This window comes from Triplophysa rosa, linkage group LG22 (assembly GCF_024868665.1).
Source record: "Triplophysa rosa linkage group LG22, Trosa_1v2, whole genome shotgun sequence".
NCBI lineage: Eukaryota > Metazoa > Chordata > Actinopteri > Cypriniformes > Nemacheilidae > Triplophysa > Triplophysa rosa.
The window spans coordinates 7,184,332-7,210,969 of record NC_079911.1 but is presented as its reverse complement, the minus strand read 5'-3'; the positions used below and the strand labels follow the sequence as shown (position 1 = coordinate 7,210,969).

General features: G+C 39.7%; 1 protein-coding gene across 2 annotated transcripts; it reads right to left on the bottom strand.

The window, feature by feature from the left end:
- On the bottom strand, positions 1 to 26,595 carry LOC130546081 (death-inducer obliterator 1-like). Of its 2 annotated transcripts, none has more exons than XM_057321153.1 (7): positions 26,364 to 26,595; positions 24,992 to 25,050; positions 18,732 to 19,412; positions 14,698 to 14,878; positions 11,542 to 11,808; positions 10,207 to 10,378; positions 1 to 777 (listed from the first exon to the last, which is right to left on the bottom strand). In XM_057321153.1, the coding sequence occupies exons 3-7, from the start codon at positions 19,406 to 19,408 to the stop codon at positions 671 to 673; spliced, it is 1,404 nt and encodes a 467-aa protein (XP_057177136.1). In that variant the 5' UTR covers positions 19,409 to 19,412; positions 24,992 to 25,050; positions 26,364 to 26,595; the 3' UTR covers positions 1 to 670. The 2 variants fall into 2 exon arrangements, with proteins under 2 accessions (XP_057177136.1, XP_057177137.1); XM_057321154.1 differs by lacking the exon at positions 1 to 777 and adding an exon at positions 3,138 to 4,513 and having other exon boundaries at positions 26,364 to 26,593.
- Between the last annotated feature and the right edge of the window lie 43 nt (positions 26,596 to 26,638).

The following is a 26,638-nucleotide window of genomic DNA, read 5'->3' as shown; positions in this document are numbered from 1 at the left end:
ATCTAGTGACATTTTGCTCATTGCAACAAGTTATTGAATTTGAGTAATCTGCGAAGATGAGTATTAATGTACTGTTTTGTACGTCTCTTGCAGTGAAGTATGTACATTAAAAATGATTTGGGATATCAATCATGTACTGCAATGTTAAATCCAAGTGGTTTATCCAAGTGGTGCTTTGTGGTACAGCAGGATTTTAAACCTTCAGAGACGTAGCTGAGCACAGCTGGCAGACAACGAAGGGCCACTGGTGTGATGTTTACTGAATGTCTGCAGATCTGCCTCCACATGAATGTGTGCAAAGGATTGTGGGTGATTAGAGGCCGAATAAAGGACATGAAGGTTGCCTTCCAAGGATCCTTCGAACTGAGATGCTAGATGACGTGGCAGCCAAGATACGAAGCCTTCCGTTAAGGCACTATCATATCAGGACCTGGGTTCCTGTTACAGACTAGTTTGTAAAGGATATGTTCATGATGTGATTGCAGACACAAGTTGAGAGTTGACAGCATAGTTGACTTAGTAGAGTACTTTTCTGGTGAATGTTGAAGTGTCAATGTTCGCTCAGAGTCTCTTCGGTTGTAGTTCAGAGTGACGGATCAATTGCGTACCTTGCATACAAGATTTTAGAAAACAGATACTCCAGGATGTTTTTTTTTCTGGTTTAAGGTTGCTACTTAACCACTTTTTTAAACATGTTGTCATTTGCCTCAAGGATGTGATTCCTCCGTTCTTGCATCTTTTTCTCGAGTCCTTTTCTTGAATACTGAAAGGGTGGAGCTAAGACACGAGTGAAGGAAGCGAGAAGAGGAAACAAGGAAGTACAAATAAAAATTGGGAATCAAACTAACAATCTTTTCATTGAATTCTTTGATTTACTTAAAGGAGTCATATTGCACGGCTAAAACGAATATTATCGTTTGCTTTAGATGTAATGCAATGTGCATACACGATTTAAGGTTAAAAAACATACGTGCATGTTTGTATCTCCTCTTTGCCCCGCCTCTCTGAAACACGCAGATTTTTTACAAAGCTCATCGCTCTGAAAAGCGAGGTGTGCTATGATTGGCCAGTTAACCAGTGCGTAGTGATTGGTCGAATACTGCAAGCGTGTGACGGAAATGTAACGTCTCTTACCATATTTGGAACATCAGGTTCTAAAGCAATTGTGCTGACAGGTACGCCCACCTTACTTGTGTATACATTCACTTGTGTCAAATCACACCATTTTCTCCATTTATTCATCATTGGAGTTTGGGTTCCTCGCCACAGCAGGGCAGTGTTGGCTTGCTCACCGGGAGACTGCATTTATTTATTAAATATTATTTATTAGAATGATCTTGCTTGGTCTATAAACACCATGCACTGTGCTGTGTTTTACCTTTCTGTGTTTTTCTGTTTTTCTAATTTGCTCCTGTAAAGCTGCTTTGGAACAATGCACGTTGTGAAAAGTGCTATATAAATAAATTGAATTGAAATCATACCACGAACTGACGTAGATGTGTGTGGTTACACGTTGCATTTCGTGTAGTTACACGAGGCGTGTGGTTACACGAGGCATTTTAGGCAGGTCTAGGTGAGCATTCGCTTTTAGATAGAATGCATATTTTTTCCGACACTTTAATTTTTGCAATTTTACGTGTCTAATACTTGCATAAGCAACTTATAACACACCAAAAACACAGAAAAACACGTATTCGCGCCATATGACCCCTTTAAAAAGTATGTGATCATTTTAGCAGATGAAACTCATCTTTTACATGTGCTATTTTAATGCTTCAAGTTATTTGCCTGTGATAATTGTTTTCTCTTGCCTTAAAATCACTTGAATGTAACTCTACACCCTTACCTCATTTAGTATATGCAGATTCATATGAAAATAAGTTCCCGCCCTCACTCAAACGCATCACCTCGGACCATAGTTAAAAGTTAGCAAATTAGATTCCATCTGCACTCAAACTGTACCATAGATTTATACAGGGTTTTTCCTGGCTGACAATGAGGCAGAGGTGGTGCCATCCTGATCTTGTACACACACACGTAGGCCTACTGTACCTTTAAGTGGCTTAACCAAAGTGACTTTGAGTTTGACATATTAAAAGTTCTAACAAAATTAGATAAAAATGACAATTATTAAGTTATATAAAACATTACTTTTATTCAACCAAACAGAATTTTTTATTGATCAAATAAAGCATTTTTATCATTTTCAACCAGTGTTAATTTTGACAGCAAATTTTGATTTAGTTTTAGTCATAGTCTTTTGACGAAAATGCTATTTAGTTTTAGTCACATTTTAGTCAACCCCATCATTGTAGTTTTAGTCGACGAAATATGAAAAACATTTTAGTCGAATAAATATACATTATATTTAGTCTACTAAAATCTAAATGGTTAATATCATTTACTTAGTTGAATCTTTGTATGGAACATTTAATTACACCGTTTTGACATCATTTACTTCACCTTAGAATGAAATTAAACCAGGTAATTACCTTTATTTTTCAGAAAAGTTCAGTAACTAGATTTGCATTGTTGGAACACAGAATATTAGACCATGAATGACATGTTCCAGTTCATTCAATCCCATTTGACTCAATTGACTCGTTAAGTAGGGCGTATTCATTCAGTTCATTCAACCAATGAAACGCTCTGACAGGGCTCACACTCAAAGGCTATTGGCTCATGGCATGCCTTAGTCTTATCTTGAGACAGCAATGAATGAGAAATAGCTTTCAAAAAGACATATTATATAAATTGTATTACATTTCTTTAGTCATGCAAACATGTTACATACTTGGTTCGAATGTACAGTTTGACTCACTTCATCACTTCTATAATCAGTAGAGGACAGCGCTGGTTTCTTTTTGCTGACTTTATGTTGCATTTCACGTTATGCAGCAGCTCATGTTAAGTTAACATAGGCATATAAAAACCTTTGTGCTGCCTTCGTAATGTGTTTCGGGGTGACTCGCCTGCAGTCGTGCTTCAAGTTTGCGGCGTCTTACCGGCGATCGTGAAGGAAAATAAGACTCTTTGTAAACCGCGTGGAGACACAGAATATATGTCTGTGCTTGCCCTTCTCCCAGAGACTTCTCTCTACCGTTTATATGAGATAAGCAGCACATGCGTGCATGAGATAAGCACATGCGCGCAAACTGATGTCCGCCGTCTCGTTTTTATTAGTTGACGAAAATGTCAGTATATTTTTATTACAGTTTTCGTTATCATGCATTCATTTTTATTTAGTTATCATCTCGTTTTCATCAGTGAAAACATGTCGTTAACGAATACTTTTCGTCGTAGTTTTCGTCAACAAAATTAACACTGTTTTCAACTAACTTTTCAGCCCACAATAACTGAATTAACCAGTCTTTCAAAATGAGCAAAGCTCATTCACATCTTTCATTCTCTGTGGTTCACTGTAAATGATTCAATGATCTCTTATATTTGCCAGTGACTGAAAAGTTCAATAGTTTAAATGAATCCGTTCAAATGAGTCATTCGTGTGCGAGTCGTTCTGAACGCAATGTGTGTTCATACTGGCGAACTCGCTGTGTACAGTATATGCTGATTCAACGATCCAACTGCACAGCTAAAGACATTACAATGATGTACGTCATGTTAATTTAAGAAATTTCAAGACATTAAACGTACTTGGATGCAAAACAAACAGCCATGAAACGCCGACTGCCTCTTGTTCTGCAACTCTTTTTAGCGCCTCAGTGTGCTGATAACGAAACAGCGCCTCCACTGTGGCGTAATGTCGCAACTGCAGTTACAAATGACAGTCTGTTAAATGCACGCAGCATTTTCTTGTGAAGACTCACAACATAATTTTGGCGAGAGCCTGAGGCGGCACGACATTTGACACGACAATTTCTCTATGCAGGAAAAACCCTGCATACAGCTGCACACCACTTGTTTAAAACATGTAAATTGCAGGGTCTGTCCAGTTCGTGTGCAGAGCGAGAGTGCTCTGCTCACTCTGCACATGGGTACTGCGCATGTCCAGACACCATACCTTCAAGTCGAACACACCCCATATCGATATTAACGATATTGTCTAATCCCGCATCGCATTGAAAAAATATATCAATATATTTTAAAAATCAATATATCGCCCAGCCCTACCTATTAGGCAGCAAGAGAACATTTTGTCCTCAAAGAAGCAGGAAAAATGATCAAGTGTAAGGATTAGAGCAAGTTTGACAAGGGCCAAATTGTGATGCTAGACGACTGGGTCCGAGCATCTTCAAAACTGCAGCTCTTGTGGGATGTTCCCGGTCTGCAGTGGTCAGTATCTACCAAAAGTGCTCCAAGGAAGGAAAAGTAGTTAACCGGCGACAGGGTCATGGGTGGGACAAGGCTCACTGATGCAGGTGGGGAGTGAAGGCAGGCCCATGTGGTTCGATCCAACAGACGAGCTACTGTAGCTCAAATTGCTAAAGTTAATGCTGGTTCTGATAGACAGGCGTCAGAATACACAGTGCATGACAGTTTGTTGCATATGGGGCTGCAAAAGAAGGACCAACACAATATTAGAAAGTCATAATGGTCATAATGTTATGCCTGATCGGTGTATGCACACGTTTGTGTTAGATGTGCTCGAGATCATTTCAGTACTGAGACTTTGCACCATTCTTTCATTTGGTGACACTAAAAGAACATAAACTTGCATTATTTTTAAACCATCGGTCTGTGCAGTGCCACATGAAGCTGAACAAACCTAATAAACCAGAAACCTAACATTTAGGATGAACTCCTATGTGCAGAGAGTACAAAGTGTGCTCAGGTCTGGATGGTATATGTACAATGTCAGTGCAGCCCTGCAGAGAAATGGGGACAATCGTGCTCGCACAGAGTATAAGGCAGTTATGCCTAGTCACAGACAAGGTTTAGCTTAAAGGTGGACTGGTTTATTTGGAAAGGTGCTAACTTTGGCCTGCTAGCACTGAAATTATAATCACACCCTCTATGCGATTCGCCATCCAAAGCCACGCCTCCTCCAAACACATTAATGTATTTCGTAAATCCACGTAAAGAATTACAAACTAAATCCATTAAATTCTTCTCGAAGCATGTACATACCAGTCCAAAAGAAAGAGAGCAACCATGGTATCGTCTTTCAGACCCTTTGCCTGCCAGAGCTGTCTCCATCGTGTAAAAGCTGAACTGATGTTAAATCAAGTTTTTCCTCTTTCATGATCCAGATGTTTTGTCGTCACTGCTTTTTCAAAAACTTTTTTGTTTTGTAGATTTACTTGTTGTCGGTTCCGCAAGAAAGTTTGGTTGTTGCTGATTGTCCGCCATTCTTCCTACATTGACACATAGCTGATGTGAGCGCGCTAATGACGTATGATGTCTGCGTGAACAGGGTGCGCAGTGGTATTTAAAATATGTTGGCTGAAAATGTACACCAGTCCCATGGCCAGAACGTTTTGATTGGGCAAACGTTTTTTGGTCCTACGCCTTTCGCAAACTATATATAATTATAAAAATATTATTTGACCACTATACTTCTTGATTGCTATCAGGATGTAAGGAGATTTCCAAGCAGAATGACATTTTTTTTCTAGACAGGATCACCTATTCTGCCTTTATGCCAGGACTATGCCTTAATTAAACTAGGATATTTAAATCTCTTTTATAAAAATGAGACAAAACAATGGCACTGACATATTTAAAGATATGTCAGGGCAAGTTAATTTGAGTTAAGACAGCTCGGACAGTCATTTTAGTCTGAGATTAGCCATAAACCTTGTCTGTGAAACCAGGCAAAATGGAACTTTACTATTACTATAAACAATAGGGGATATGCTATTAAGATGTGTCTAGCAGTCTCTGGTGTCCTCAGGTGGTGATCTGGACGTGGTTGCATAGAGTAATCTGGCTGGTGCAGATTAGGACTGTGGTCATTGCCTAGTAGCCAACGAAACCGAGCAATCCTGCATTTTGGATTGTTAGCATCGGTTAATTTAAACCACGCACATCACAACTTTTAAATGGGAAGAATCACAGAAAACCTGTCTGGGCTACAAACTACATACAGGTAATAATCCGAGATCATGTAAAATGACATGTATTTCCTATGGTTAAAAATGGCAGCCGGCAAGAAGTTTGCAATTTCAAAATAAAAAACAAGCTTTCCATCCATGCTATATGTGCACTGATTTGCCCCTTGCAAATTTATCATCAAGTAAAATTGGGGCTAAAATAGAGCGACAGTTTGACATGTACAGTGAGGGAAATAAGTATTTGATCCCCTGCTGATTTTGTAAGTTTGCCTGCTTACAAAGAAATGAAGGGTCTCTAATTTTTATGGTAGGTTTATTTTAACTGATAGAGACAGAATATTTTTAAAAATCAGGGGAAAAAAATGTTATATAAAGGTTATAAATTGATTTGCATTTCAGTCAGTGAAATAAGTATTTGATCCCCTACCAACTAGCAAGAATTCTGGCTCCACAGATTGGTTATGTGCCTATATGGACCAGAGATTAGTCCCGTCACTTTAAGAAAGTACTCCTAAGTCAGCTAGTTATGTATATAAAATATGCCTGCCAACAGAATGTCTATCTTCCATTTCAACCTCTCCACCACCATGCTCAAGACCAAAAAGGTTTTAAAGGATGTCAGGGACAAGGTTGTAGACCTGCACAAACCTTGAATAGGCTACAGACAGAAGCTTGGTGAGAAGGAGACAACTGTTGGTGCGATTATTTGGAAATAGAAGAAACACTAAATAACTATCAAATGCCCTTAGTCTGGAGCTCCTTGCAAGATTTCCTCAACAAAGTAAAAATGAACATGAGAAATGTTAAAGATCAGCCCAGAACTACACGGAAGAAGCTTGTTAATGATTTCAAGACAGTTGGGACCACAAGTTAGCAAGCAAACCATTGGTAACGCGCTATGCCACAATAGATTGAAATCCTGAAGCACCCGCAAGGTCCTCCTGTCCAAGAAGGCCCGTCTGGCTCTGAAGTTTTACAATGAACATCAAAATGATTCAGAAAAGGCTTTGGAGAAAGTGCTGTGGGACCAAAATTGACTCCTGTTTTTGGAGGGAGAGAAATGCTGACTATGACCCCAAGAACACCATCCCTGCAGAGAAGCACAGTGTTGGAAACATTGTGCATTAGGGCTTTTTCTCTGCTACAGGTATACAGGATGACTTCACCGCATTAAGGGGCTGAGGGACAGGCCCATGTACCTTAAATCTTGGACGAGATCCTCCTCCCCTTAACTAGATCACTGAAGATGGGCCGTGGATGTGCCTTTAACATGACAAAGACCCAAAACATATTGCCAAGACAACCAAAGAGTGGCTTTAGGAGAAGCACATTAAATGTCCTAGCCAATCTCTAGACCCTAGTCCTATAGAACATCTGTGAAGAGGCTAAAACTCCAATTTCCTGAGCGACAGCCAAGAAACCTTAAAGATTGACAGAGGAGTGGACTAAAATGTATCCTGACACATGTGCAAACCTGGTGACCAACTATCAGAAATGTCTTAGCTCTGTGCTTGCCAGTCTCAGGTCCTTTTCTAACAGTGTGATTGCAAGACATGTAAGTGCCATGCAAAGTGGAAGGTTTCATCACAGTTTTCCGAAAGCACTTTTTGTGATGAGAGAAAGGACAATGTGAACCATGTGATGCTCCTTTAGCTTTCTTTTAATTTCTTAAGTACTTTTTGTCTTATAGAGGATGCAAGGACAATAGTGATTGTCCTTGGATTATTGTATTCGTTCTTATATTGTTACTTTGAGTGTAACTTCAAAGAATATTTCACAAAAAACCTGATTGATAGATAGACAGACACATCAATCTACTTCTACCTACAGAACTGCATTAAAACTTTGTGACACAGATGAAAGTGCTGTGAGGTATCTTCAATTCAATTCATACCATTTTGACATGATAGTATCTCTTGTTCCACCACACCCCAAAGGTGTTTTACAAGATTCTGAGCTGTTGAATGTAGAGGCCATTGAAGTACAGGGAACTCAATGTCATGTTCATGAAACCGATTTGAGATGATCATGGTCAGCAACAGCACTTGGGTAGGTTGTGGCACCGAAGATGCATACATTCATTCTTTTTACTCAGACCCTACCATCTGAATGTCACAGCAGAGAGCGAGAGGCAATGGTTTTCCACTCTTCTGTTGTTGAGTTTTGGTGAACTCTTTTCCTGCTATTGCCCATCTGCTTTAATGTTTGATGTGCTGTGTGTGAGTTACTGTTGCCTTTCCATCAACTGGAATCAGTCTGGTCATTCTCCTCCGACATCATCTATTTCCAGTCCATTCTCTGAAAATACTAGAGATGGTTCCTGAAACACTCAAATCTTCACATCACGTTTAAATTTAAAATTTGTTATTTTAATTACTGTTGTAAACTAATATATCCGTCATATGGAGATTAAGAAACATTAAGAAAAATGTGGTGCTGAAAAAGCTGTCCAAGAAAATCTTTCTTAAACAAAGAAACAGTCAATGCCCAGACCACAAAAGCCAAGTGAACAGCATAAGACTGCTGTCCAAAAACAGGTTTCATCCACCAAAGATCAGCTTCAAAACAATGTGCAAAAAATGTCCAGTGTCAATTCCAAACTGCACACATATCCGCTTGTTAAGTCGTGATGTAAGGAAAAGCATTTGTGGGTCTAAGCCGCCATTCATTTCAAATGAAGATACCACAATGATCCCATACCATAAATGCCCTTTTTAAAAAAACTTTGTAAAAGCTAATAATCAATGTGCAAGGTGATAATGCCCTGAAATACTTCATAGAAATGCAGTTAAAGAATATGCATGCATTTATCCAAAGCAACTTACAAAATTGAGTACAACAATGCCAATCATTTAAAAAACTATTAGAGAATTTGCAAGAAGTTGTTTAATATACCATGAGCATTTAATGTGTTTCTCTCAAGCGTTCATGGATGAGATACGTTTTTAGCTCTGAAAGAGTTGTCGAAAGAATATTGTTCCACCAGTAAACAAAGCCTTATACAAATGAAGTAACATACTGCCCATATGAAAGTGCAATATATTGGTTAAAGTATTTTAGTTATGTCATGTACTAGCAAATTCAGACAAGTATGCTTGTGTTTGCATGCGGGATTCCCGGGGAACAAAGATTGCAAGCAGTTGTGGAAAAGGAAGTTATCGAAGGTTTGGGACGCATTGTAGCAGAGTGAAGGAATCAAGCCAGCATGTAGCGCTTTGTAAACCACGAAAACATAACAGTGACAGAAGATAAAATTTGAAGTTTCTGTGCAACAACGATAGGAAAAATAACACCTGTTATTTACCCAAACACTCAAACAAGCAGTTAGTCCAACAAAAGACTAAAAGACACATTACAGACATTGTTGCATCTGCATAATGCCTGCATGTTTTCATGCAGACATGAAGTGACAGATGATTAAAAGCATTCTGGTGCTCATGCGTGAATAGCAGCAAAACGAAAAACAGATTAAATATGTGTAAAAGTTGATTTTGCAACACCAACGGGTAGCAATTTCAGACTCATGACACCAAGGTCTATCTACTTGAATAGGGAAGGACAGATTTCTTAAAAATCACTTACTAATGTCACCGTAAAACAACACCAAATAATTAACCTGAACCTAAACTATAAAATTAATTGTTTGTTTAACTACACCAGGGGTGTCCAAAGTCAGTGTCCTGCAGAGTTGTTTGAGCATGCAACACCTATGTACAGAGCCCCTCCCGAAAGTTGTCAGTCTTTAATGTTTGATAATCGGTTCATTTTTTACTGGAATATCCATGGCTAGCGCAGCCATACAGAACAAAAAAGCAGCATGCTATTTGATCCTGGGACACAACCAGGACATTTATGAATCCCCGTGTTATTGCTTGTACTTTGAAAATGAGATCACACTGTGTAGAAGATCCAGAACACATTTTTCGTGCATATCTTGAAAAGATTTCTGGAATTTGTGATTACGGATCGATTACTGAAGAATCATGATGCAAGTATTTAAATCTTTGAACAAAAGTGCTGTAGTGACATCCGTGTGCTACCTAGTTTGTGTCAAATAAGTAATAAGTCTCTGGAAGCAAACCCCAATGATGTGTCGAAGTGTCAATACTTGCCTTGAAATAAGATCATCAACATGTGTGTAACTCCAGTGGGAGCATTCTCTGTGTGTGTGCGGACAGTGTGAAATACATACTGGGTTTTTCCTCAATAGTAGCAGCTGATGGCTGTTGCTCAGGGACAGTAACTTCGGCACAATCCACTGACTCCTCTATCACCATTTCCTGTGTGTTTGGTTTTTCTTCACTTGGTGGAATCTCGCCAATCTTCACCTTGAAAAGCTTTGCAAGAAATGATCGTTTCTGGCTCTGAAAATTGAAAGCATAAGAATAAACCTGGAGTACACAGCCAATGCATTGGACATTATACACAGAGGTACAGATGGATTTTTTCTTTGTTGGAAAGAGTAGCTACAATTAAATGGACTATATGAATAGGATTTATATCATAAATATTAAATAATCTGAAGAAAGAGTCCAAAAAGTGTTTTACGCCAAGCAAAGCGATCAGGTTGTGTATGTTGTGTAAAGGTCCAGTGTATGAAATTTAGCGGCATCTAGTGGTGAGGTTGTGAACTGCAACAAACGGCTCAATCCACCCCTTCAAGGCACAACGGTGGCTGACACAGAATTATGTCGTCACATTTTTGCTTCTTTGCTGAAGGAGATAACATATTAACGAGCGCTCTGTGGAGCAGTTTGTCTGTTTAGGGCTACGGTAGAAACAACATGGAGAATTCCATTCAAGGGGATGCGCGGTGTATGTAGATAGAAATAGCTCATTCAAAGGTAATAAAAACATAACACTTCATTATGTAAGCTCTTTATACACCTTTATACAGGACATAGTTATGTATATTCTATATAATTTCTGTCAATAGATCCTCCAAATTACACATTGGACCTTTAACGTGCGCATTTTTGTGTGACAGACTTACATTTACATTTATGCAATTGGCAGACACTTTTATCTAAAGCGACTTGCATTGCATTCTAATATACAATTGTTTCCGAGTATGTGCAATCCCTGGGATTGAACCCATGACCTTGGCGTTGCTAACGTCATGCTCTAACCACTGAGCTACAGGAAAGCCTTAAATCAGATTTGATCTTCTGACATGGCCATACAAGCCATCCTTCTACCATTGCATCTTTTCTATTTTAAGGAGCAGACTGAATATCAGAAGACTAGAAACACATGATGCTTACACAGATTGAGCAGCACAAATGCCCATTTACAGGTCCAAAATAAGGCGTCTAGGATTTATGACACGATTTATGATTTATCCCCCATTGACTTTCCATAGAAGGAATGCAAATTACTGTGAAAAGTCAATGGGGGCTTATTCTAAAGAGAACTACTCCTTTAAGAATAAACAAACACACAAACGTGCGCACGCTCCGAGAAACTGACACAACAGCCAGGAGATACAGTCAGCTACATTCAGTGTTCAGAAGGAAAGGGTGTTTACCTTGAGTAACGGTTTTGTAGGCAGAGGGGCAGGTTTGGCTTCAGAGAGACACTTCATGGCCATGGCCGCATGCTGCACAATACACCGATGACCACAGTACACAGATTCTGGCAGAGCATTATTACTGCAGCCCGGGCCAATACATTTAGGATGGGCATCCTTCACCTCCTCCAACATTATTATCTCCTCTTTCACCTCATTCACCTTTTCCTCCACCTTCATCTCGTGCTCTACTGTCTTCTGTTCCTCCAATGTTTCTGCCACAATCTGAGAAAGTTTCATGTGAAAAACCCATTTACTGACTGCGAATGTAAACACAGGTATACACATATAGGAGGAACAAAAAGTCCATAGTTGCAGGCTAGTTGTGCTGTGATGCACAAGCTCATCATATCACTGAGTGTATAACTGTGTCTTGATGTTTGTATGAATGTGTTCTGCCTCATGCGGCGCTGTGCAGATCATTAAGCCATTACATCCATGTAACGTGATAGTGATTCGAAAGCATACGCAGCAATATTTTTTATTTCTCTCGCGATATAGTGATGTTTATACACAGATCGGTCTGCGCAGAACCGCATGAAGTCGAACACATCTTTTCTGTCAGTTTTACTTGATGAGGCAAGTGTCACGAAACGACAAACTACTTCAATGTCTAAAGGCTGTCATATACAGAACGAGAAGAGCAGTGCAACGCAACATTGCGTCTGGGACAATGAACTATTATCGGACGTGCACATTCTGAACACATTAACACTTAAATGCATACCTCGGGTCTTTAGTGACCCGGGCCATCATTCACTACCCTCCCCCTCATTCATTTTTTTAAGTTAGACCTCCACCTTCTTAGTATTCCTCAATCTATATCTTATCAACAATTCACAACGAGAAAAACGTGAAAATGTAAAATATTATCTGTTTCATAATTCATTTAAGGTAAAAGGTGTATAAGGTCACTAAAGACCTGAGTTACGTAATAGTGTTATTACTCAAAATATTTTTCACAAATTTTTTCTTTTGCTAGGGTGACTAAAATTATATTTAACACATCGGTTCAGTGGTTGGCACTGCTGTCTCACTGTAAGGGGGGTATTGAGATGTGCCCGACTGAGCCATAAAGCCTTTCTATGCTTAGTTTGCATGCTGTTCCTGTGTTAGCGTGGGTGTCCTTCTTGTACTCCAGTTTCCCCCAGTCTAAAAACTCGCATATGATGCAAACTAGAATCACTAAACCAGCCTTTAGGTGTGTGTGTGTGTGTGTGTTTGTGTCTGTAAGTGACCTGCAATGGACTGGTCATCTATACATGGCGTACTGTGCCTGTGACTCAAGATGTTGGGGATAGGTTCCAACCCTCTGCTGACCTTGTATAGAAGAAGTGTGTTTGGAAAATGCATGAACGAATGGAATTAAATAATTTGGTAAAAATGTTACAGTGCTCTGACTATCATGGTGCCTAAATTATTAGTGTGTAACTTTAAGCTTGTACTTTAACATCTTTTGATGTCAACTAAAATGTCCAAGTATAACAAAACATGCTTTAATTTATCATTGTGGAATTGTTAATGACAATGATAACAGTTTTGCACTATTTAGGCAGTCACAAAAGACCCGAGATATGTAATAACATCTGGGGAAACACTCATGCATTCAAGGGCTAAAAGAAGCTCAAAGTCTTATCCTGATGCTGGATGGACCAGATTATCTTATTTATCAGTGTTTCCCCTACCATTACCTTAGGGGGGCGCCCGCCCCTCCAACGGCGCCCCTCCAACGGCACCCCCCGCCCCCTTATAGGTCAAGTTAATTTTATTTTCTATATAGTGCCAGATCACAAGAGAAGTCATTTAAGGTTACCTTTCCTACAGAACATGTCTATACCTTGTTCTTTTATTAAACAAACTAAATAGCATTGTTGACAGGTTTTCACCCAGCTTGGCTTCGTTCCATCTGCACTGCGAGTCATAATGAACCATTCGAAACAGACTATTTCTGTAGTTTATATTGATCAGCATGTCTACATAACTGAGATGTACACATCACGCGCACTCCTTTATGTTGTTTATATTTTGCCGCTATATCTTCTAATATCTCTATTTAGCGTCAAACGCACGTCATTTTAACCCTTTTTGCTCTGTGAGCACTGCTTCTCCTGCCAAAGACACGATGCACATAAAGACCTGCAGACACCAAAAGCAGGTAAATAAATGGACAATTTTACTGTAACGTTTAAGTAAACGATAATGTGATAAAAGTATTTTTAGCTGTCAGTCAGTTTACTGTTTACTGGTGTGCTATGTAGGTTTGTGACAGACCAAACCATAACGTCTTGTATCTACATTTAGCATTAATGATATTAATAATAGCATTAATAATCAGCATGTTGAGAGCATTTCATAATGAATCATGTTTTAATTGGAAAGATTATATAGAATCAGTTCTAGTATGAATGGCATGGAAAGGCTACTTGTTAGCAACTTTGTAAGTACTTCTGCTCATGATAAATTCATTTCAGTGTCAGTAGTTTTTCTAAATATTAAAATAGGCCACTAGGACTTCGCTTTAGCACCAGAGCATACAACACAGTTACCAGGCCTTTCTATATTTCAAACATACTGTGGTATCAGAATATAAAATAAATGGCCTGATAAAACATTAGATGTTAACTTTTTATATACATATTCGACCGTGCTCAATTTATTAAATATCACTTATTTAAAAAAGTATTGCCCCGACCTCCACCGCAAATATAGAGACCGCACTCCCCCCCCCCCAAAGCCGTAAATCTAGGGGAAACACTGTTTATGCATAAATATCTTAAGATATTTATATACATAAATAAATATATTGTACGAATTGATAGATAACTATATCACAAGACTTGAACACAAGCTACAGCAGAAGTGAAATTGCACAGATGAGCAAGAACATTTTTTTGTTTCAGGATAAAAGTTCAACATTGAGAACATCTACAGGCAAAACAAATGTAAATGCTCCTGAACAGTCAAAATTTAGCTTCAATGACTTGATGAGTTTCAAGCATACCAATCACTACCAAAACCAGATCGGAAGATTAGTGTAAAAATCTAAGCTTAGTCATGTTTTTGTATTCAACATTATTGCTTATAAATCACAAAGTAATTTTTTTTCAGTTTTACCGCAGTAAACGTGCTGATTTTGTTAGCGTTTCTGATTTTCCTGGTGATGTTATCGTCTTCAGAGCATGTGGAGCAGGTGTATTGTTCTTCATTCTTCTGCAAGAGACGACCGTGAGCCTCACTGATGCCAACACAGTCAGTGTGGTGCCACTTCCGGCAAGAATCACAGCAGATCAGAAACCTGACAGAAGAATAAAACAGCAAAACCGCTTGAAAATGCATTGCCATTTTGATTCATAAAGGCTTCATAAAGAAAATAAAGAAATCGATTTGTCCTCGCCACATGTGAGAAAACTTTAAAAAAATTCTTGAGATTTACACGATTAAACTACATAAAAAAAATTTGTTTCATGACCCCTTTACAGATCTAAATATCCTTAATATTGTTGCCAAATAATCGTTTCCACCAGCATAGAGGTGGCGCCAGGGCTGGGGAATTTATAAACTGAAAATTAAAAGATGGAGATGTATTGTTGAGAAGTGCAGGAAGGCATACAGACTGATGTAGATACTGCTCTGTCATCATTATACCATTATACAAATAAACGTGACTTGAGAAAATGTCTGAATGTTTTCATGCCTGCATCATATTTTAACTAGAAAATGGCAGCGTCTCCTGGCACATGATGTAAAGCTCAAATCTAACTGAATGGCTCGCATCTTCGGGCTGAATGCGATTCTACACACTGGTCGGGAAAAAGAAGGTGTTTTCAGAGGGTGAAAGCTTTCATAGGGATCCGCTGTTTTAATTTCGTTGCGTTATTGCGTCTCATATTCTCATTTTATTATATTTAATATAATAGTATTTACTAGATAGGTACAGTACATTTTCTGAAGAAAATGTGAGTGGTGCTTGCCACAGCAAAACTTGGCACTGGGCAGTCACTAGGCTGATGACACTTTAAACCACGAATGAATCTAATCAACCCCCATGCCACTAAGATGTTCTGATGCAGAGCTATAGCAGGGCTCAACGCTAACGATTTTTTCTACTGGCCCAGTCGGGCCAGTGATTCCAATTTCTACTTGCCCTGCCAAAATTTTCACTGGCCCTACCACAAAAAAAGTGTTAAATAATATCTAGTCATTTGTTTGTTGTTGTTTTTTTACCTATGTAATCTTAATAAATACGCGTATGACACCATAAAAACTATTAGCCTACAACTCAAAAATTTCAACTATTGTTGAAAACAACTAATCAGTAAGTAATCAAATAAGATCAAGTAATCAAAGCATGTGCAATTGCACAGATAAATGTAATAAAGCAAACATACAAATAATCAGTACATTTCAAGTGTTTTAGATTGGTCTAATAATAGTATTTATCAGGTATAGAAATTAATGTAAATACTTCATAGTCTTCACTGTATTAGATATAATATTGATTTAACCTTACTAAAGTTATAATTTAATCAGTGAAGAGCAGTGAGTGTTTTTGTCTTCGTTCTTTGTTGTTTGATGAACAAAACTGAGACATTAATTATGCTGCTGCCCCTTTAAGAGAAGCACGGATCTAATATAATGTAACACACGCGTTTTGTTTCAACAAGCGTTTTGTTCCCGTTAGACATAATTGATTACTTTTTACAAGTATACTTGGTAATATTAGCATAATTTTGTGTCGATAAATCAGATTAAGAGGATCAAGAGTAAAAAGACGTGAAAGAGAACTCAATCCAGTATTTTGCGTGTTGTCTAATGCGGCGTTGTCTAATGCGGCATTCCGGCTGCACACGTATCTCAAACAGCACGTGAGAACCGAATCCAGTCCTCTTTTGCATCTTCTTGGGAATATTTAAAAAGGCAAGTCTTAAAAACATACAAAATATAAATTTCCATGACGATACAGCACTGGCCTGATTGGGCAAGTGACAGTTCTCTCAACTGGCCCAAGGATCTCCCATGCTGGCCCCGGGCCATCGGGCAGTCCTTTATGTTGAGTCCTGTATAGGTCTTTCTTGCTAAACGGTTGCTAAACTAATTGTTTTGTTGCTATGGGCGTGGCTTGGCAGATGCAAATTGATGATGCTCTGAGCCACAAGTGAAAAGACCCAACCCCCGTGTCTCTACGATGTTCTGATACAGAGATATAGGTCTTGCTAAATGGTTGCAAGGCTAACCCGTTTGGTTGCTATTGGCATAGTTTGGCAGATGCCAATTGATGTTGCTCCAAGCCACAAGTGAAAAAAACCAACCACCATGTCTCTACGATGTTTTGATGCAGAGATATAGGTCTTGTTAAATGGTTGCTAAGTAAATGTATTTTGTTGCTATGGGCATGGGTTCGTGACTTGATGAAGTTCCTGGGATACTGAATGGTTGCCTGAGTCAAATGAGCCGACCCCCTTATCTCTACAATACTGTGCTGCAAAGATATCCATCTTGACATTTTATAATGGAAGTCTATGGGATCTGTTGCTAGGTTGCTGTAAATGGTTTCTATTGGCGTAGCTTCATGATGATCCTGTGACACTGATTAGGTGCCCGAGTAAAATGAACCCACCCCCTTGTCTCTACAACACTGTGCGGCAAAGACATCCATCTTGACCTTTTATAATGGAAGTCTATGGGATCTGTTGCAAGGTTGCTGTAAATGGTTGCTATGGGCATGGCTTCATAGCTTCATGATGATCCTGTGACAGTGATTGGTTGTCTGAGTAAAATGAACCAACCCCCGTGACTCTACAACACTGTGCTGCAAAGATATTCCACCTGGGCCATATATAATACCTTTTATGGGCATAAGTCTATGGGGAATTTCGGGTGGCTCTTACGCCCCAGGGGTACAACTTACAACTCATTGTGAGTTATGTTCTTACAGAGCCTGCCAGCTTCTTCAAATGTGGATACCCACAAGTTTTCTACTAAGTTTTTTCATAATTACAGAAAAACCATTACAAACCGGTTATAAATGCTAATAAGAGATACTTTGGGGGGCCTTAGTTACCCCTCTGAAGTTTGAGAAGCTCTGCCCTACTGTATACCATAGGAAACTACATGTGAAAACATGGAAAGCTTGTCCATTTCAGGAAAGTATTTGGTCATAAATGATGGAAAATATCACCAATGAAGTTGCAATACGAAATGTTTGCCTCTAAATTGCCATATTTACTACGGCTGTCAATGCCAACCTCGTTATTGCATGCGATCATTTTATTTTCTGATTAACGCAGCATCCATCGGTTTTGTCATCCTTTGTCTAGCGTTACATTCTTGAAACAGTTGCTTTGACGCCGTGTTCAATGAAGATAGACAGCTTCTAACTGTGGGACGTGGCAAAACGCAATGCGAGGTCCAGTCTGGTGTATACAGGCTAAAGGCTGCCTCAGTGAATCTCCGTCAGACAGCGCACCAGTATTAAGTTCTCTTTCTTGTGAATTCAATGTTTAATGAGACTAATGAGAATTCTTCTGTATTTAATTTACAATTTAGCATTGAAGACAGTAAATTGTTTGAGAACTTCATTCAATTTCTGTATATTTCCTACCTGTTAGACATGATAGCTCTCAATTATACTGCTGAATGGCTATAATTAATGTTAAAATAAATAAATAATCAATTTAATGGAGACATCAGTTCAGTACTAATATCAGAATGTTGGCATTCATTCATAAAATGATGCTGTCAAAGAAATCTGTTTTTTCGACATTAATTTGAAGATTAAATGTGAAATTATTAGAATGTAAAAGTATATTTTAAAACATTAATGTTATGTGTGATTAATCAGATTAATTTTTTAATCGATTGACAGCACTATTTGAAACATAAAATTGCAGGTTGCTTTACATGGGTTTACGTCAAAGTGTCAATTCCCACAAAGTCCTACCTGAAAGATCAAATTACAAATCGCTATTGTTCTCAACAGATTTTTGTTTTTTAAACCAAAAAAGTTACGGATTGCAGTTTTAATATAAAAGTACCTTTGCCACATGACAAAATTAAGAATGTTAAAACAGTTAATTACGACCACCAGATTTTTTTGTCCAATACGTACTTGTCTTTCAGATGGCATCTGCATTTAATATGGGACTCACCGGTTTTTCATTGTCTGTTGACATATACAGCACAAAACATCCCCATCAATCTTCTCACGGGCCTCCTCGCTGTTATCAGTGCAGTCTTCCTCAGCACAGTCTATCTTTGCTCTTTTAGCTGCAGTTTGACCTCCAAAATCCGTGCCATATAACATGTTAACATCATCTTGTCTCCCCAGCTGTATGCCTCCTGTAGCGCATTCTGTGTCTTTCCCATTATCTTCATGTCCAAGTTCCTCCAGTCGCCGAGAAATGGCCCGTTTCCGAATCTCTTGGAGACTGAGATCATCGCTGTCTTCAGCTCTATCTGAAACAGTTTCCCCACTGATGGATTTCTCACCCGATTTCAGCTCGGCTACAACACACTGAGGCCCATCTGTCACACCACGAGCTTCATCCTCGTTAGATTTCTCTTCAGAAGGGGCAAGCACAGAGTGTGGTGCACGTCTTCGGCCCCCACGACCCTGTTTTGGGGCAGCAGAAATCACACCAGCCTCAGTGACATGTTTTCCCCTGCCACGACCCCTGCCTCGACCCCTGGACTGCCGGGTACCGTGGTGTGGGGAGGGAGGGCTGTTGAGCATGGTGCCAACGGCTTCCAAGAACTCCCGCCTGGCAATGGTGCTTCGTCGGAAACCCCAGGTCTTCTCCTTATAGATGGAACCTTCCTCATCCATCGTACTAAAGAAATTGAGAAAAACATCTTCAGAATCAGAATCAGAAGAGCTTTATTGCCAAGTGTGCTTGCACACACAAGGAATTTTCTTTGGTGTTGGAAGCTTCTAGTACAGACATTCAACACAATGACAATACAATATAATAAGATTTACAGTCTAAAAGATTCTAAAATATGCATATATAAAATAAAGACTATTTTACAGAAAATGGGGGATAATAACATATAAGAGACATTGTACAGGGTAGTTGTTACAACCCTGGTTGCTTGTATGTTTGTGTTGAGTTTGTGTTGCAGGAATGGAGGCCATTCATTGGCTAATGGATAGCTGCTTCTGATTGGTGTGGCTGTTTTGGGGAGGGAATTAAAAGTCTGTCCTCTCCATTCATTGTTAGCTTGCTAGCCTGCCAGCAGCTTGCTCATTTATTGTCTTGGGCCTGTTTGTTTGTTATGTTTTGTTGATTATAAGTTAGACACCCTGTGATTGTGATTTTTCTTTCTTTGGGATAGTAGGACTCCGAAGCCATTTTTCTTTTATTGTTCCCTTCTTATAACTTGTTTATGTGGGTAGGGAGAAAGGGAAGTGTTTATGTAGAAAATCATCATAATTTTCTTTATTATTGTTTTATAGGTTATGTAGAGGGAGTGGGGTTTAAGTTGTGGGGTTTTGTTTGTTGTTTTGGCATTTTCGAAGTCTGAAAGTTGATCCCATATTATTTGTTTTCAATAAATATTCTGTTATGACGAATTTTGGGTCTGAGACATCTTTCTGTTGTGGCCTGGCCTTAGACGGGCCATAACAGAATTGGGGGCTCGTCTTATAAAATATTTTGTACTTTTTCATTGACTTTTGCAACAAGTTTTCGATCGTTGTATTTTTCGTGACGTGTTTTCTTTGACTGGCGGTTTTATTTAAGTGTGGGAGGAGTTAAAGCTGTTATGTCGTCTAAATTTGAGTTGCATGAATTTACTTGTGCACCAAAATTAGAGAAATTTAATAAATGTCGTAAGGATGATTTAATATTGATCGCAGCGTTTTTCGATGTGTCCGTGCCACGAGGTGCTTTGAAAACGGAGATTAAAGAGGCGTTGAAAATGGAGTTGGTTAAAATGAAGGTTTTACCTGATGAGAGCGAGGTCTCGGGTGTTGCAACTGTTTCGGCGATTTCTGAGGAGTTAGACGCTGCGGAGGCAGAGTCTGGATCCGTGAAATCGATTAGCATAGATCCCGTTGATCAGCCTCTACTATTTGGTCCTCGGTTGGAGATACGGCTAAAAGAACTTGAGCTTGAACTGAGTCGTCAACAGTATCAGAACCAGCTTCTCCATGTACGAGCAATGGAGGTTGAGGCTCAAAGAGACATCCGGCTTAAAGAGCTGGAGTTAAAAGTTAAAGCAGAGCCGTCTGCCGGTCCTCCGCCTTCCGGTTTTCGTGGACATGTTTCCCCTATGCCTGTTAGCGCCTCTTCTCCCATTTCATCACCGGCTTCGCAACCCGTCTCTTCTGTAAGTACTAATTTTGATATTAGTCGTCAAATTACTTTAGTGCCTCTGTTTCGAGAAAGTGAAGTTGATACTTATTTCTCTGTTTTCGAGAGAATCGCGACCACTTTGCAGTGGCCTAAAACTGTTTGGCCGCTTCTGTTACAGTGTAAATTCGTGGGTAAAGCCCAAGAGGTTTGTTCCGCATTATCACTAGAATAGAGTTTAGACTATGATACCGTTAAAGCTGCTGTGTTACGTGCATATGAACTTGTTCCTGAGGCTTACCGGCAGAAGTTTAGAAAACACTGTAAAACCGCCAGCCAAACATACGTTGAGTTTGCTCGAGAAAAAGTTGCGTTTTTTGAAAAGTGGTGTGCAGCGAGTAAAGTCACAACTTTCGAACAACTAAAAGAGATGATTTTGTTGGAAGAATATAAGAACTGTATTTCCGATAAAATAGTAATTTATTTGAATGAGCAAAAAGCTGCTTCACTTGCTAATGCTGCTGTTTTTTCGGACGAATTTGTGCTTACACACAAGATTGTTTTTGCGTCCCCACGGTGTGGTTCAACTGAACGCAGTCGCACTATTAAAACTGTTTTGTCTTCGTCTGATTCGTCTGTGACTCCCTTGACTGACTCGCGTGAGTGTTTTTATTGTCATGAAATGGGTCACCTTATTGCTACATGTCCTTCTCTGAAACGCAAGGGTCAAAGAAAAGTACAAAATCCTCCTAAAGGGGTTGCCTTAGTTTTTGCTCAGCCCTCTGACAAGGTAGTTGCGTCCGCTGAGTATATTTTTGAACCTTTTGTTTTTGAAGGTACAGTGTCACTTTTTGAAGCAGATGAGGAATCTAAGTGTATTCGAATCTTATAGAATTATTATATAGTAGAATATACATATTAACAGATTGTATGTACACTTGTGCAAATGGATAATGTAGTAAGTAGAGGTAGTGTTATATACATGTATAAATAAAATGTAGATATAATAAGGCACTATAGTGCACACTATAGGAGTAGTGGAAACGGAATATTGCTCTTAAGGAGCAGTTATCTGTTTAGGAGGGAGATTGCCTGGGGAAAGAAGCTGCTTCTGTGTCTGGAAGTCTTGGTGTTTGGTGCTCTAAAGCGCCGGCCAGAGGGCAACAGTTCAAAAAGTTTGTGTGCTGCGTGTGTGGAGTCAATGATGATTTTTCTTGCCCTGTTTTTCACTCTGGAATCGTACAGGTCCTGAAGTGTGGGCAGAGGAGCACCAATAATCTTCTCAGCACTACGAACTGTCCGTTGTAGTCTTCGTAGGTCTGATTTGGTGGCCGAGCCATACCAAACAGTAATTGAAGTGCACAGAACAGATTCGATTACCACTGAGTAGAACTGGGTCAGTAGCTCCTGTGGTAGGTTGAACTTCCTCAATTGAAGGAGGAAGTATAACCTCTGCTGGGCCTTCTTTACAATGGAGTCTATATGGGACTCCCACTTCAGGTCCTGAGAGATGGTGGAGCCCAGGAACCTGAATGACTCCACAGTATCCACAGTGCTGTCCAGGATGGTGAGGGGAGGATGTGATGGAGGATTCCTTCTGAAATCCACTATCATCTCCAATGTCTTGAATGCATTCAGCTCTAGGTTGATTTGACTACACCAGGCAACCAGCTGAGCAACCTCCTTTCTGTAAGCAGATTCATCACCGTCTTGAATAAGGCCAATGACTGTGGTGTCATCTGCAAACTTCAGGAGTTTGACAGAAGGGTCTGTAGAGGTGCATTCGTTTGTGGAGAGTGAAAATAGCAGTGGAGAAAGAACACATCCTTGAGGAGCTCCGGTGCTGATGGTACATGTGCTGGATTTAAATTTTCCCAACCTCACTAGCTGCTGCCTGTTCGACAGGAAGTTAATAATCCACTGACAGGTAGAGGTTGGCACAGAGAGCTGGGTAAGCTTGGGCAGGAGGAGGTCTGGGATTATGGTGTTGAAGGCCGAGCTGAAGTCTACAAACAGGATCCTGACGTAAGTCCCTGGTCTGTCTAGGTGTTGTAGGATGTAATGCAGTCCCATGTTTACTGCATCGTCCACAGACCTGTTTGCTCGGTAAGCAAACTGGAGGGGATCAAGAAGTGGTCTGGTGATGTCCTTCAGGTGGGCCAGTACAAGTCTCTCAAATGACTTCATGACCACAGATGTTAAAGCAACAGGCCTGTAGTCATTAAGTCCAGATATTTTGGGTTTCTTCTGTACAGGGATGATGGTGGAGCGTTTGAAGCATGAAGGGACTTCACACTGCTCCAAAGATCTGTTAAAAATATTAGTGAAGATGGGAGACAGCTGCTCCGCACAGACTTTCAGGCAGGAGGGTGAGACATTGTCTGGGCCTGGTGCTTTTCTGATCTTTTGTTTGCGGAAAAGCTGGCATACATCCTCTTCGCAGATCTTAAGTGCAGGTTGAGTGTCAAGAGGAGGTGTTAATGGTATAGCAGAGATAGGGTCAGGGTGGGTGTGGAGGGTGAGACACTGCATTTCAAAACAACAATAGAAGTCGTTCAGGTCGTCAGCCAGTCATTGATTACCCACAGACTGAGGGGATGATGGCTTGCAGTTGGTAATGTCTTTCAGGCCTTTCCACACTGATGCAGGGTCGTTGGCTGAAAACTGGTTCTTCAGCTTTTCAGAGTAGCTTCTCTTAGCTGCTCTTATCTCCTTAGTCAGTGTGTTTTTGGCCTGATTATACAAGACTTTGTCCCCACTTCTGTAAGCATCTTCTTTGGCCTGACGAAGCTGTCTCAGTTTCATTGTAAACCATGGTTTGGCATTGTTGTATGTTAAATGAGTCCTGGTGGGAATACACATGTCCTCACAGAAGCTGATGTAGGATGTCACTGTGTCAGTTAACTCATCCAGATCAGTGGCTGCAGCTTCAAAGACACTCCAATCCGTGCAGTCGAAACAGGCTTGTAAGGCCCGCTCTGTTTCACTGCTCCATCTCTTTGCTGTTCTTGCTACAGGCTTGGCAGATTTAAGCTTCTGTCTGTAGGTCGGAAGAAGATGAACCAGGCAATGATCAGAGAGACCCAGAGCTGCTCTGGGAACAGAGTGGTATGCATCCCGAATTGTGGTGTAACAGTGATCCAGAATGTTGCTATCTCTGGTGGGGCATGTGATATGCTGCCTGTATTTTGGTTAGCTCACGGGAGAGGTTTGCTCTGTTAAAGTCCCCAATAATAATAATAAGAGAATCCGGAAGTTGCTGCTCCGTGTCAGTGATGTAATCCGCCAGCTGTTGCAGCGCCGCGCTCGCAGCATGTGGAGGAATGTAAACATTCACGAGAATAAACGAGGAAAACTCGCGTGGCGAATAAAAAGGTTTGCAGTTGATAGAGAACGCTTCTAAGTACGAAAAGCACGTCTTCTTCAGTGTTGTTATACTGTATCTCTGCACCAACCTTCGTTTATATAAAAACATAATCCACCACCACGCGTCTTCCCTGTTGACTCAGCAATGCGATCCGCACTGAACAGCTGAAAACCCGGCAGATGTAACGCGCTGTCCGGTATGGTGTCATTGAGCCATGTTTCTGTGAAACACAGCACAGCGGAGTTGGAAAAATCTTTGTTTGTCCTGGTGAGTAAGAGTATTTAGTCCGTTTTGTTGGTAAGGGAGCGGACATTCGCCAGGTGTATACTCGGCAGCGGGGTCCTAAATCCGCGTCGTCGGAGTCTGACGAGTGCACCCGCTCGCTTTCCCCGCTTGCGTCTTTTAGAGCGTTTGTATAGAGCTGCTCTCCTCCGAGTAAAATGTCCAGTAGGACGTCTGAATTTTCAAAATTAGGAAAAAGATTGACAGAAGGGCATTGCTTAATGTTAAGCAATTCGTCCCTGGAAAAAGTGATTAAAGAAGAGTAGTTCAAAAAAGGAAAAACAAACAAAAAAGACATAAGTACTAGAGCTCTCCAAACCGAGGCAGCTATCCGCGGCGGCGCCATCTTGATGTTCATGATTCAGGATTTACATCCACTGGAGTGTCTGGATTCCATAACATTTTAATAGAAATCATGCAAACAATCATTTCTTCCTAAATAAAAATACATCCAAATTGTTTGTACCTCTGTGCTTTCACAGAACTTTTTCAGGATGGTCCAGTTTGTACTTTTCAGCTCAGCACCTGCAGACAGGAAAACTATTTTTAAAACATTCTCAAACTTTTTTTAGCCCCAACTCCTAATACTGGATAGTTGTCATTTGATGACAATGGAAAACAATACTAAGTAAATACAGTATCATTACTGATCTTTCATGAAAAAGCAGTGTCATCACTTTTTCTTGCACAGTATCAATGTGACAAATCACCTGAAGGTTCTGTGTAGTAGTTAGAGAGCTTGTATGTACAGAGTCTGGGATGGGTATTGGTCTTATCACTGTGTCACAATTAAAAAAACATTCACAATATCATGATGGGACTGCATGTGATAGAGCTATCGTGTCTGTCTGCAAGAGAAAGAGTGATGTCAGCTCTACATGAGACAATTATTAGGTAGTTATTAGGAAGTAAATGAACTGAAGCAATAACAACAGGACAGCCTTAACAGGACAACCGAAAATATCATGTTTTATGACTTATGTTTTCACAATAATATCTTCATATTACAGGACAATGTGAACACATTGCACCGCAATAAACTTACATCACTTAGACTGAGATCATCATCCCGGCATAAGCATGTATTACGCTGCAGTGGCGAAGTTGCCTGTAACTTAAGTATTTCCTTTCCCTTATATCTTGCTAAATTATATTCATAGAAGCAGAATACAGTAAACATTTACACATTTGTAGACACTTTCATTTAAAGCACACAATTGAGCTACAGGAATACTTGTATAACCTAATCTAACTTAACATAGTCAAATCTTTAGTTCAGTCTGCTATTGCTTACACTTTACAATAAGGTCTTATTTATTAACGCGCACTAGCTAACATTAACTAACTATGAACAACATGTAGCATAAAGCATATGTTCTTTGTTAGTTAATAAAGTGCAATAACCGTTGCTCATTTATGTTAGTTATTGTGCATTTTATGCATTACAAAATGTTAATATAATTAATAAATACTGAAGAGGAATTGTTCAGTGTTGGTTCATATTTGCATTTAACTAATGTTAAAAAATGGAAACGTTTAGTATTAGTCTTTGCTATATAGTTTTTAGTAGCTCATGTTTCTCTGCAACATTTTATGCAGACTAAAAATATATATTGACAGTTACTGAGTTTATACACTGTAAACTCATATACAGTTCTGTGCACTGGTAAATATGGCATTCCTGAAACTTGCTTAAGATATTAGTCGTATGAGAAAGAAAGCAATAAAACAGAGGCACGAGTTTCTGTGTAAATATCAGCAGCAGTTTAGGACACCCATTCTTGTCGCACGTTCAGTCCACACAGCATTTACACACACAAAGAAAGACAGCGACTTACTCAGAATAATAGTATCTTCTGCATTCAAATACACAAACACTCAATGCTTCTTCCATTTTGTCCATGAGAGAGGGGCGGGTGTGAGGCGCTCAAGAACTCGCCGGAAGAAGAAAGACGCATCACTGACACTGAACAGCGACACCAGTAGATAGGAGGACACGTGAGACATCAATGGAAAAGCTGCAATAACTACATTATTAATAACAGACACAAATGAAAAAACCCCGAACAGCTGAATACCGGAAACGAGTGATGTGATGTGATCTGATGAATCA

What these genes read in the sequence shown, in the direction of transcription:
- LOC130546081 (XM_057321153.1), bottom strand. Translation starts at nt 19,408, where the DNA reads ATGGATGAGGAAGGTTCCATCTATAAGGAGAAGACCTGGGGTTTCCGA. An exon ending in AAATCAGCACGTTTACTGCG is followed by an intron (nt 11,809 to 14,697) that starts GTAAAACTGAAA and finishes AAACTTTCTCAG; the next exon opens with ATTGTGGCAGAAACATTGGA. An exon ending in TACTATTGAGGAAAAACCCA is followed by an intron (nt 778 to 10,206) that starts GTATGTATTTCA and finishes CTCGTGTCTTAG; the next exon opens with CTCCACCCTTTCAGTATTCA.